Source organism: Crinia signifera, chromosome 6 (assembly GCF_055691185.1).
Source record: "Crinia signifera chromosome 6, ASM5569118v1, whole genome shotgun sequence".
NCBI lineage: Eukaryota > Metazoa > Chordata > Amphibia > Anura > Myobatrachidae > Crinia > Crinia signifera.
Genome location: NC_139222.1, coordinates 127,372,307 through 127,385,548, shown reverse-complemented (window position 1 = coordinate 127,385,548; position 13,242 = coordinate 127,372,307). Strand labels below are relative to the sequence as shown.

The window sequence follows — 13,242 nt, the reverse complement described above, 5'->3', positions numbered from 1 at the left end:
ATACGGTCAATTGTCAAGTGTAAGAGGAGGGCCTGAAGATACAGTAATGCACTTCTAACAAGTGACACACCATTTTCTAACTACACCAAATCAGACATAAATGAGACGTTGGTTAATATTCTCAAGAGAGTGCTGTTTCATTACATCATCAGGATTCTGTGTTATGTGATATCATATATAGCTCCACGGTTGGCTATTATTATTTGGATAAACTGCCATCTAGTGTAAAGTACAGTATACAGTGGTTAGAAATAACAGTGAGTTTAATGACCAGAAAAGGGTGCAGACTGCATACTTCTACACACAGGGCACATAATGCCTAGGTAATATTCTAATATTTGATTTATTATCGATTACAAATGTCTCCTATAAAGATTAGAATGTAGAATTAATTGGGGGTTATCAGTGCTGTCTATATGTCCTACAACACTGAGTACAAAATTGTCATAGTCACTGATGTACGCTGCGCATGGAAAGCTAAAAAAATATATAATCACCTGTTACTGCACATCTGGGTATCTGCAGTTAACAGTAGCAACACGCTGTTGTTGTCCATTCGTTTTACTATGCAGTCAGCACTGAGACAAAGTAACCAACTTAAAAGCAAAGTAAGCTAAAACTTGTTTGCACATGCCTTGACCCAGTGATATCACTAGACTCTTGGTTTATTCGGTGCTTAACTGATGCGATGCTGCAGTTGCTGGTTGGTTTCAGTCATAAGCTGCAAGTAAAGTGCACGCTTGGGTGGATTTATCACAGGAGATTTACTTGGCCAGTCAGACTTTCTACTTTTCCTCCTCATTAACTTCTTGGTTGCGTTTAGCACTCAGGGTAAATGCTGACTAATGAGACTGAATGCATTTTATCATACATACATACATACATAGATACCATAGGCAGACATGATGCTTCTGTACACTGCTGCTACAGTCAGGCTGGCATCCAAACATGCCCAATTCGTGCCATTGACTCCAGCATGTCCCACTTATGAAATATTATCTGCTTTGGAATAGCAGCAGTTTGTTTCTTCTTCCACACTTGCGCCTAGCCATCATTTCCTTAGGGGTTTGTAGTGGGCAGGGTTGCCAATCCCGGGGCATTTTTTCAATCCCGGAATTCGGGATTGAAAAATGACCAATCCCGGGATTGGCTTCCCTAATTAAAAAAACCCACCCTGCATATATATTTACACTTGCAGTGTAGTGCGGCTGGGGGGGTGGGTGCCGGTCAGTGAAGCTGGGAGGGTGGGCTGGGCGGCCGATCACTTAAGCCGGGCAGGGTGAGTGGGCGCCAGCAGGATCCAAGAGCCGAGCGGGCGATGCAGACTGCATCATGACCAGGACTGGGAGCTGCTGCTTGGCCTGCGCAGCATGACCTCTGGCCTCGTCACGCTGCGCAGAGCCACACTGTCAGGGAAGGGAGAAGCTGGGCAGTGTCTGAGCACATGCTCAGACGCTACCCGGCATTAGACTGCGCATGTGCAGTCTAATCCCGATCCCGGGATTGGTCACCCTAGTAGTGGGTTCAACCAGGTGTGGTATAGGGGTCCGACAGTCATTATCCCGATGTCGGGATCCCGACTGGCCGGACCCAGACAACATGGCCAGCGCAACAAAGCCCCTTGCGGGCACGGTGGCTCGCTGCGCGTCAGTGTTTTGACAGTCGGGATCCCAACGTCGGGTAAATGCCTGTCGGGATCCCGACTGTCGGCTCACAATCAGACAGATTTTATTTATTATTTGTTCTGATGAGTGTGTCTGTTGCATAATTTGATAGTTATATTAATGTGAAATACAGGATATTACAAATGATCAGATCTAATATCCTGATTTCAGTATTATAAAAAGATTTGTTGTAGTTATAATTATGCCCTTAAATAATTATGTGAACATGTAACAAGTATTTAATTGTAGTTAATTACGAGATTATGTCTCGCGGTACGCGGACAGCTGTGAAGCCCGCGAGGGGACGCGGATACCTGTGAAGGTATCCGCGTCCGCTCGCCACGCTTCGGGCTCGGTGGCTCGCTGCGCTCGCCACACTTTCTATTCTCAACTCCACGCCGACGTGGATAGTGGGGGTATGAAAAGGTCGTAGGACGCGTACCGCCGCCGCTCGCCACGCATCGGGTTGACGTTGATCGTGGGGTGGCGTTAACAATTCGGGTGGCCATTATACACTTCAGGGTGCCTATTTGGCCTCTGTGGCCCATTTAACATTGTTTCCTATGGAAAAATCGGGTCAATTGAGGCATTGAACAGGAAAATTGGGTCAATTGAGACATTTAACATTGTTCCCTATGGGAAATCTCGGGCATCTCGTCGGTTGATCGCACCCGATTTTTTAGTGCATTCAATGCCCGAGATGCCCGAGATTTTTTACTAACGATGCCCACGATCAAAATCGTGGGCGCCCTTCTAAGTAAAGAGTACCCAATACTTTTATCCCGGTGTCATTTGACATTATTGCAAATTTCATTACAATAGACCCATCACAAATATATTTACTGAGAAAAATGTTGACGTACTCAAACTTCTTTTAACCGCTGTAATGTATATATATATATATAAATATTGATATATAACTATACTTGTTAACCGTATATATTTTTATTTCCCAACTCTAATCTCTCCTTCACACCTTCCCTTTATGTCCCTCTTTCTCTTTCCTTGCAGTTACTGATGGAGACCGTAGACTCGGAGGTAAGAAGCTGTCCTCTTTGCCAGTTGGCCTTTCCTGTTGGATACCCAGATGACATTCTTATAAAACATATTGACTCCCATCTTGAAAACAGCAAGATCTAACAGCAGCTTGCAACCACTCAGTGTGGGGCTCCGGGATATAAAGATGCTACACACTATTGGTCTACAGAATATTAATCCCCAGTTTTTATGCACTGTTGATGAACACATTATGTTGTGGTGATCATGAGTATCTATATACTCCTGTATGAAATACAGTATAATCACTGGTTGTGAACACATCTTGTTATGAAGTGAGATTCACTGATCATAAACACGATGGGGTATTTAATAATTGCAAATGTTTGCACAGTATAATGATGTTAACTCTCTAGACACCACTATTGAACACATTCCACTTTATAAAACCTGTGGTTCTCCAGCACTTGTAGAACTCATATTCCAGAATGCCATGCCTAGCTGGGACCGCTAGTTCTGCAACAGCTGTAGAGCCACAAGTTGTATACCTTTAACCTAAACAATGCTAAAGGGGGCACTTAAACAAATACCCCTTTTTAATACAGGATTGAGATTTTTAGATGGTTATGGAAAATTCAGTTAATGGCTTGAGAAAGTAATGGAATCAGTTCTACAAACTTGGTGAGGTCAGGGAGAGCAGAAACCTCGTGTGGAGTAGAAAAGCTAATCATTGGCGCTCAGCCTCTTAGTCAGTGCTCTTATTTGCAACAGTGGAAGCAGCCATTTTTTGAGCTATACAACTATTCTCATGAAAATGTAGCATACTTATTATTTAACCATAATTTTCAGGACTCTTCCTGATTTTGGGAGTTCTCCAGACTGGTGAGACAGCGGTGCATACTCCCAGGTTCCACACATTTCGTCATTGAAGTTTTTGGGGCACGACTCTTGGTGAATCTCTTCATTATGCCCCTGCTGCAGTGCTTTTATGACCTGAATCACCTCACGCCTCCTGCACTTGTTACTGTCACCCTATAAGATCTCCCAGAGGGGAATCCCAACAAGTAATCCTTAAGGTTACTGTTTCTGAGTTCATAAAGTGCTTGTATCTACTGTGTGTAAATATGTGAGCATTAATGAGCTGATCTCCTCGCCTGTACCAAAACACAGACAAGAGTCAGTGACTAATTCGGTTGTAACTAATCAGTTAATGCACACAAATGTACTATCATATTAAGATGTGTATAACTGCACGTGTCTTTAATACTGCTGTGTAATTCATTCTTAGTACCCTAAGAATACTGTAATATATTTACTGTTTTTATACAATGAAAACTACACTGTACATCTAACAGGCATGTACTGGGAGATGTACTTTCATGGTGCATACTGAGAACAAGTGCTTATTAGGTGAGCATAAACCATAGCAGCTCATCAGTCTGTATTTGCTTTGGTCGTTTTGTTTTGTCTGATCACCTCACACGGGGTGTGGTCTCCCACGGGCATTGTTACACTTATCAGAGTACCATTGCTTGTAGCAGGAAGATGCCTCCCACCCAGCCTACAACTTAGTGAAAACATCCTGATCACAGAGCAGCTGGACTGTCCCTCCAGTTGGTTGTGAGATATTCAAATAGAATGCTGTCTTCACCAACAGTAGACTTTACCTGTTTTAAATGGAACCTGTCCTGGTGGTTTTGTAGGCCTCGCACTTGCTGCCTTCAACACTATTGAACGCATCTAAACCGGGAATGGAACTTACTGGTTTTAAGGACCTCCTGAGCATTTGCACATGTTCCTCTGGCAAGGAAAGGGCGATTTCCCCCCCATTTGGTTCTTTAATCAATGTCTTTTGGTAGTGTGGCCACATTTCCCAGACAACACAAATTGATTGCAAGACAATACCCTGAAATTGGGACGGTCATAAGCCATTTGGTGCTGCCTGTTCTGTTTTCAAGTGAAAACTGTGATCATCGCCACACGTCAAATGTGATTGTTTGATATGTGATGACTTTGGTGTTTGTCTTACATCATTGAGTAATCAGCCTTATCACATGGTGCATTGTGAAACACTCTAGTCTAGTATAAGGGGGATAAGCTATTAGATGCGGTAAAAAGAAATACAAAAATGCATCTTTTTCACAAACCGCTTTATCGCAGCTATCCTCATAGGCGTGCGCAGCACATTTTATTAGGGGGTGCACCGTCAAAGGGGTGTGCGTAGCTCCACCTATTGGGCGTGTCTAACACCGCCAATCAGACATGTCTTCCGTCATCTATTGGCACTCTCTACAATATAAAAGGTCTGTTAGCCACACCATAATCTCCGGCCTATTTCAGTTTTAATCAAATTACTCTGTGTAACAATACATGAAAATACAATCATAAACATATATGGATGACACAGATATGTAGTGATATGACAATGGTCTAGTACAATTAACAATGCAAACACATACTGTATAATTGATTGATGGGTGCTTCTTTAAATTGAATACAGTTCTAAAAAGTAAAAGTCTTTGGTTAAAGGTATTGCTGGTATTGCTAGCGACAGAGGTGTTTGTAAGGGTGGGCACAGCATTAGGGGGTGCCTGTGCACCCCTAACACTCAATGTGCGCACACCTATGGCTATCCTATTATTCACATGCAATAATTCTGCATAGGGTTTATCGCAAATTTCTCTTCACCTACTCTGAGCAATTAAAAAGTTGGGAAGAATCTGTATTTTGGGGTAATAATATTGGGACTTGGTTCAAAATCCCTTGACCACCCCACTTAAAGACTAATTATGCAGTTTGAAGTTAATTATTTTTAATTAGCCAATAATGAGATGTAACTTTTGGGGTAAAAATGATGGAAATGGGCTTACAAGGAATGGGACAGATTTATCGGGTGCTTTATGAGTAGAACAAGAAGTTTTCTGTTGGGAGTAATCTGTTGTTTTTGCTACATTTTTTAAAGTGTCTTTAATTGACCCAAATATATACTTATCACCATTTTCGTGTACCCTGAATTTTAGGATAGCATTTATTTGACACAAATAAGCAAGCTTTTTATCTTTTTTCAGTGATTTAAAAAAAAAAAATGCTTATTGCAGCTATAGAACACGTCAAGTCTCCAACATCTTTACTATGCCCTCCTAATATACTTCTATACTGTTGTCCTATGTTATTTTGCCATTTCCGGGGGTACAAGCTGATCTCCCTTTTTCCCCCTGTATGTTTCACTGGTTAACACGTCACAGGCCACTCACTTTCACTATTTCCAAATAGTATAGGTCGAAAAATGGGAAATCGCATACCCGTGATAAGCGGCTTTTTCATGTAAAAAGTGCAATAACTTTACCCGTGAACACAGGTCGAGTTATCTTTGCTAATAAGATATCCCCCTAAGAGTTATTTATTGAAGGAGGGAAAAAAAAACGTCATCCATTTAAAACTTAATTTTTTTGCTGGATTTCAGGTTTCATCTAATGTAGTACGTTGCAAAGGATGCAATAGTCATAGCAGTTGGTGGTCATTGCAGGAGTTATTTGCGTGAGGGCAACCTAATGTATAAAAACACTAATATGCAATAAATACTTTTATTTATATAATGGACAATAGCGATAACTGTTTCATTGGACGTCCTCCTAAGCTATTGCTGTCTCAGAATGGTGATCGCGCATGTGGTGAAAAAATCATGCTTTACTGCTTGCTTAACCCTTTGAGTGCCAAGTGAATTTGTCAAAATTTGTGTGAAAATTGCCAAGCAATTTTTTTTTTCCATCATAATGACCTGTAATGTTTACCTTATATAGGAAATATAATATATTTTTTTACACAGTATTTTTAATTTCAATTTATATAACAAATGTGAGCTACGCTGGCATTTTTTGCAGATATTTTGCGCATCTCTCACAGAGATATTGGCACTCAAAGGGTAAAATCCCTTTTTGCTTATTCTGCATTAAAATCTTTGAATTTTTACATTAATATTTTTATTTTTATTTTAATGAATCTACAACTGTAATTTCTGTTGGCCAGTATTTTTGCAGAATCCTGGTGATGATGTTTTGAAAATTAACCGTGAAAAATATTTCCGGTTACTTTGATATTTACAGTGCTTTGATAAATTGTACACTAAATGGAGTAACTCTGTCCTCCTTTTTTGAAAGGGTGAAAACCTGTAAAACCAATTGATACTGGCCTCTCAATCTCACACTGCTCCCCCTAGCTCTTCACAGAGGACATAGCACAGCTGAAGTCAGAAGATGAGCTGTTAGTTATGGTGTGTAACTGTGTACACACCTGAGATGTGCCATGTGATCCCCGATGCGATCAGATCGCATTGCATCGGATCGCACGGCATGCATGCAATGGCATACAATTTTGACTATATAGTGCAGATCTGCACTATATAGTAAAGGCAGCCCAGACTTTCTGATGTGCAATACGGGAGCGCGCATCGGGATCGCAAGGGTTAAAACCCTTGCGATCCGCGTGCAATACCGATGTGATTTTGACTATATAGTCAGAATCACAGGGTGATTGTGCAAGTGTGTACACACCACTCGGCATCTTGACAGCCTTGGCTAAATGTCAACCTACTGCCCCATCTCAAAACTCACACTGCCATCAATACCCGCTTTTTAGCCCCTCAAGTGAAAGTGTGGAGGTGGCATCTTAGAAGTTCCACAGCCTCCACCTGCATTAAGAACAACAAGGATGTCTTCCTCATAAACAGTCTTCATTTAATGACAGGCAGAATTGGTGGTAGAGTCATCCCTGGCTGTTGCCATACAGAAATGTGCACATACAGGTCCTCTCCCACAGTGATTGGGGGAACAAAGGACATTGATTTCTTGATACCTGTACAAGGCACCATATAATAAATGACATACAAAATAGGTTTTTGCCTTGGTTCTCTTTGAGTATGGATCTAGAATACTATTCTTGTGATTTATAAAAACGAGTTGCTCAGTTTGCACCATGGTAGTACAGTACATCACCCCTCCCACCTGCCTACTGACAGAGGCAGTCATTTATGGACTGGACCATCAAGATTTAATGAGTATGCAACGCATCATTTAGGGACAACTGACATCACAGAGTAAGTCTGTGAGACAAACCGATACTCAACCACGTAAAGGGCCAATATTTTCTTGTATCGCCAGCTTTGAATTCTTATGAGAGGCTGATTCTGTGCCTACTCATCTCTTCTCTATTGCAAGTTTCAGGATGGAAACGTTTCCTTCGATCCTCTGGTTAGCCTGAAGTGCTCCTAAAATCATTTGTGTGCATGATAAAATCTCTCATACCTAAACATTAAACTGGATGTAAGGTTCACAGTGGAGTCTCATCACTCACCAATGTTGCTGCCATCTTTAAAACCATGTGATAATATGAATTTTTAGAGGTAGCTGTTGTCGGATGAGACTGAAGAGTCGAAGACAGACAGTATGGCACTAAAATGAATGTGGAATTTAATGGACTAAAAGGACTAATGAATGGACTAAAAGCTCTCTGCACCTCTTAACCTTCTCACTGCCAGATCAGCCTGCAGTGCATTGCCAAGAGATATTTCCATCGCATGCAGAAATGTGTCTCTCTGGTCAGGCCCTGGCATGCAGGGAGTTAAACTCAAAGCTTCCTGGTGGGAGTTGCCTCTCCCTGACGTGTTATACCTCAGCCTCTAACTAATGTGTAATGTATACATATACATACCTATATGTTTATATGAATATATATGTTTGTATATACACTGAGTCTGCACAACAGTGTCTGTATTTCTGGCTCTGCTGGTCTAATGTCTTCCCTCATTGTCTAACCCAATGACACTGTGAGCCAGAGTGGTCTGCAGAGTGCTTGTATATTTGATGTGTGCAGTATGACCGTATTGTGTGGCAAATGCAGTGCACCGCTCATTTGTGCACTGTAGCCTGCCTACTGCCAGAATGTTCTATTATACAGAGCAATTTCACTGTGCATGTGACACTGTGGTGCCAGCAATGGAACACACCAGATCCTTAGTGGGACATAGAGCTCTGCAGTGTTTTGTGTGACAGTGATCTGCAGTACTAGTAATATGTGCTGCTGCTCTGCAGTGCTCTTTGAATGACATTCTGGTATATAGAGTAAGGTGTGGTGCATTGCTGTCTTCAGTGGAACATATTTCAGACTTGCATTGTGCAGAATGGCATACTGCTCTGCAGTGTTGGTATGGCCTCCTATTCTGCTATGTACATTGAAATCTGGTCTTCTGCAGAGCTCAATGTGTAACTGCAGTGCTCAGTGAAGGAATAAAGCTACTCTGCAGATTGCTCAGCTGCTCTCACAGTTCTTTGCATATTCCTGTCCTGTGGAAATGAATAAAAAGTGCTTTTTTTTATTAAACATGTTTATTGTTGGGTTTCTCCTAATTTGAGTATCCTATGACCAGTTCCTCTAATGCGCATTGCCCATAATGCCCATAATATCCATTGATTTGTTGAACACCAAAGTGCTTTACATATTCCTTTACAAAATGCAAAACATGCTTAACAGGGGATGTAAGTGAACTGCCTGAGTAATAGGTAAGTTCTGTGGATGCATGTACGGGAAAGTGCCGTAGATATCAGATATAGCTAGTGCAAATATTTGTTTCAATCGCAAAGTAACCCCCATAGAATGCACCAGCTGCACCATATCATTTCTTTGGTTCTCTGTATATAAAAAGCTATTTCATTCCTATTTTCTTGGCTTCTAGAACAAACATTTTTAAATCTACACATGTAAGGAAATAGGGATGGCATATGGAGCGGTTGAAGATGCGTGGTGCCATGCAGGATCTGTGTATGTGGTGGAATTTTGGGGTCTGAGTATATCCAGTTTCCCATCACTGGCTTAAACTGTACAATCTAATAGCAAAGTCCCCCTGAACTTAAGCTAATTCTAGAGGGCATATGTTCATAAGCTTCAGGTCAACAAATGTATGCACAATAAATATTTCACCAATAGACCTCTCTAGCAAGACTTCAAGTATTCCATGTTGGGGATTCATCCCTTGCTTGAGGAGATACTAGACAGGATTTACAGCCCCTCTAACTGCACGCCAGCTATCGTCATGTTTGCATTTCAACAGAAGTCTTTTTAAAGGTGAACACTACTAAAAAGCATCAATGAGGGTAGCTGGATTGCAGCCAGAAGTGAAGTGTCTTTTTCCTACTAAGCAGCATGGAAGTGGTTTCCTCTCGGGATCGATCTGTCTATTTAATTTTTTGTTCCCACTTGCAGGTTGGCACACATGCTACAATTTGCCTGGGGTGCAAATCCAATGCAGAGCATTTATATAATTCGAAGAAGGTGCACTCTCCAGTGGCATTTTCAATGAAAGAAATCTGTGTTTATTGTCCTCTTCTGGACTGACCACTCAGTGGGAACGCTGCAACATTTCTACTTAATGGTCCATCCGAAACGTCAACTTTATCTTGATATGATGTGACAATAAAAATGGATTTCTTTCATTGAACATGCCCCTGGTGAGTGCACCTTCTTCTAAATAAATAGACAGTAATATATATATATATATATATATATATATATATATATATTATATCTATTTTTATTATGGATTAAGGTGGACCAAATTTATTTTGGGGGGGGAGGTGGGTTGGGGAGGTAAGCATCTGCAAAGAAGTACTCTATTGTGGCCATGTGCATCCATCACTCAGGCGGACAGCAGTGTATATAGAAGCATACAGGGGGGATGGGGGGAGGCGAGAGAGAAAAGGACTGAAGGATGTGGGGAGAGACAGTGCCACCATCATCCAGGGATTGGGGGCAAAAAAACAGCCTGACATTGGCCTCCCAAATGCAGTATCTTGTGTTTGTTTCCAAAACTTTAAATAGGAGGAAATTAAAGTGAACAATGATTGCAAATATTATTTGCTTCCCATCTTTGGCATCCTCCTTCATTGTTTCTGGTATCCTTCATATTTCATCATTGTAAAGTCTATTATATACAATCACATCAGACCTCCCATTAAATGTCGCCAGACCTCTCCCTGCATCTCTTAAATGCCCATCAGACCATTGCACATTCTGTCAGACCTCCGTACGGGCTACTTAACTGTCATTTAGAAATCCCCACATGGCATCCCACACAACCCTTTAAATGTCCATGAGATCCTCTGTATAGCCTCAAATGTTACATGTCCCTCAGATCAGCCTCATGTGCCTCTTGCACATAAAGGCCCTTATTCAGATCTGATTGCAGTACAAATTTGTTCTCAAAACGGACAAAACCATGTGCACTGCAGGTGGGGAAGATGTAACAAATATAGAGAGAGTTATGCTGTGTACACACGGTGAGATTTGACATTCGGTTTTGACTATATAGTCAAAATCGCATGCAGATCGTTTGCTTATCGTATGCAGATCGCACAGGTTTTTTACCTTTCCATCCCGATGTGTGCTCCCGTGACAGCACAAATCGAAACCCAGATAGACAGGGCAGCAATGACTATAGAGTGCAAATCTAATGCTGGTTGTATGAATTGTATGTTAAAAGTACAGAGATAGCAAAGATTATATAGCAGTCGAATCTTAAGTTGAATAGCAAGGGAATCTCACCATTTGTACACACTGTTAGATTTGGGTGAGTTATTTTGTTTCTGTGCAGGATAAATACTGGCTGCATTATTTTTACACTGCAATTTCAGTTTCAACACACCCCACCCAAATTGAACTCTCTCTGCACGTGTTACATCTGCCCCACCTGCAGTGCACCTTTTTTTGCCCATTTTGAGAACAAATTTGTACTGTAATCAGATCTGAATAAGGGCCCAAATCCCTTAGCGCTGCTAGTAGATTAAGGCGCCCTATGTAATTTGCACAGTAGGTTTATTGTTGCTGTGTGTAGTGTGATTATTACTCAGCACAAAGCTCAAAGGACACACTGGAACTGTGGTATACAGTATAATATACAGGGACACCACTGACCGTAGCAGTGTCATACAGCAGATCTCTGTATGTTTAGTGCACAAAGCTATATAACATGTTGGTTCTAACCCTATAGACATTACGCAATGACTACACCTGCCCTTCCCGTCTGCTGTTGCCATATGGATGACAATACATAGTACCCCTGTTCTGCCTGTTCGCATCTGCTGTCAAAAGAATTGTATTATCCTGTCAGATTCTTTATTTGTCGAGGTCACAAGACTGGGAACTCAAAAAATAGAAAGTCGCTAGAGAAACCTGATGAAGCACAGGTGCATGGGAATGGTTTATATAGTGCTCACTGCACTGGGATTGGATACTGGAGTCGTGTGAGAAGTAAGTCCCAGTGACTGGCTGCATCAGCTGATCTCAGAAAAGATGGCTGCACCCATACAGCATACAGCAACTTAGATTAGTGGGAGTTATTTTGTCTCTGTGCAGGGAAAATACTGGCTGCTTTATTTTCACACTGCAATATAGATATCCGTTTTAAGTAAAAACCCAAATCTAACTCTCTCTGCACTTGTTACATCTGCTCCCCTGCAGTGTACATGGTTTTGTCCATTAGAGAGAAAATTTGCTGTTGCAAGTGAACCAGAATCAGGCCCATAGTGCAGTCCTTCCAAGCAATGTAAAATCACCTATAAGTCCAATGGACCTAAGTGCTGTGTCCGTTCCTATAGTGCTTCACTGTAAATGTTCCCAGAATGGATGCAGCTGAATGGTGATACAAAGTACCGTTAGAGGAGGATTTAGGGAGGGAGCAATCCTCCAGTAGATGGAAACCTGTAACGAACAATTGTGTGTCCTCTTAGGCAGGTGGTTATTGAAATGATTTCACAGGTTTCATGGGAAATCTTCAGAGGCTGGTCCGGTTGATATGGGTCTGTGATTATGTAGAAGAAGAACAAACTTGTCGGCGCTTGATTTGTTGTCACAAATTGATTGACAGTAATTTCTTGAGCAATCGGTGTATATGGAAAAGATGAATGAAATATAGGTCAGGGAGACTCTCTTAATGAGAAACTAATACAGATATACCCTCAGTGTTAGGGAGGAAGATCCGTACCCAACTCACAGGGTGGAGAAGAGTGATGCACCCATAAAGGTTTCTTTCAAGGATGAATCATCAATACCATCACGTGCTTTATGGGCCCAAGGATAGGCAACGTATCTACGGAGGGGTGCGTACCATACTCACTGTCATACAGAGTTGTGTCAAGCGTGTAACGGTTTCTTTAATCTTAGGGGTCACCACTAAGTGTCACAAAGAAGTTTTTCAATACCAGCTTAGGGGGGTAACACTTCCTCAGATTCCTCAGATCTGAGGAAGTGTTACCCCCTAAGCTGGTATTGAAAAACTTCTTTGTGACACTTAGTGGTGACCCCTAAGATTAAAGAAACCGTTACACGCTTGACACAACTCCGCTTGACACAACTCCGCTTGACAGTGAGTACGGTACGCACCCCTCCGTAGATACGTTGCCTATCCTTGGGCCCATAAAGCACGTGGTGGTATTGATGATTCATCCTTGAAAGAAACCTTTATGGGTGAATCACTCTTCTCCTCCCTGTGAGTTGGGTACGGATCTTCCTCCCTAACACTGAGGGTATATCTGTA

The 13,242-nt window shown here is 41.6% G+C and overlaps 1 protein-coding gene across 1 annotated transcript in view; it reads left to right on the top strand.

The window, feature by feature from the left end:
- TBKBP1 (TBK1 binding protein 1) overlaps positions 1 to 9,051 on the top strand; it is a 96,623-nt gene extending 87,572 nt beyond the window's left edge. The window contains exon 9 of the mRNA XM_083147111.1: positions 2,676 to 9,051. Coding sequence (XP_083003237.1) covers positions 2,676 to 2,804 — 129 coding nt within the window. The 3' untranslated portion in view covers positions 2,805 to 9,051. The remainder of the gene's footprint in view (positions 1 to 2,675) is intronic.
- The last annotated feature ends 4,191 nt before the right edge of the window (positions 9,052 to 13,242 follow it).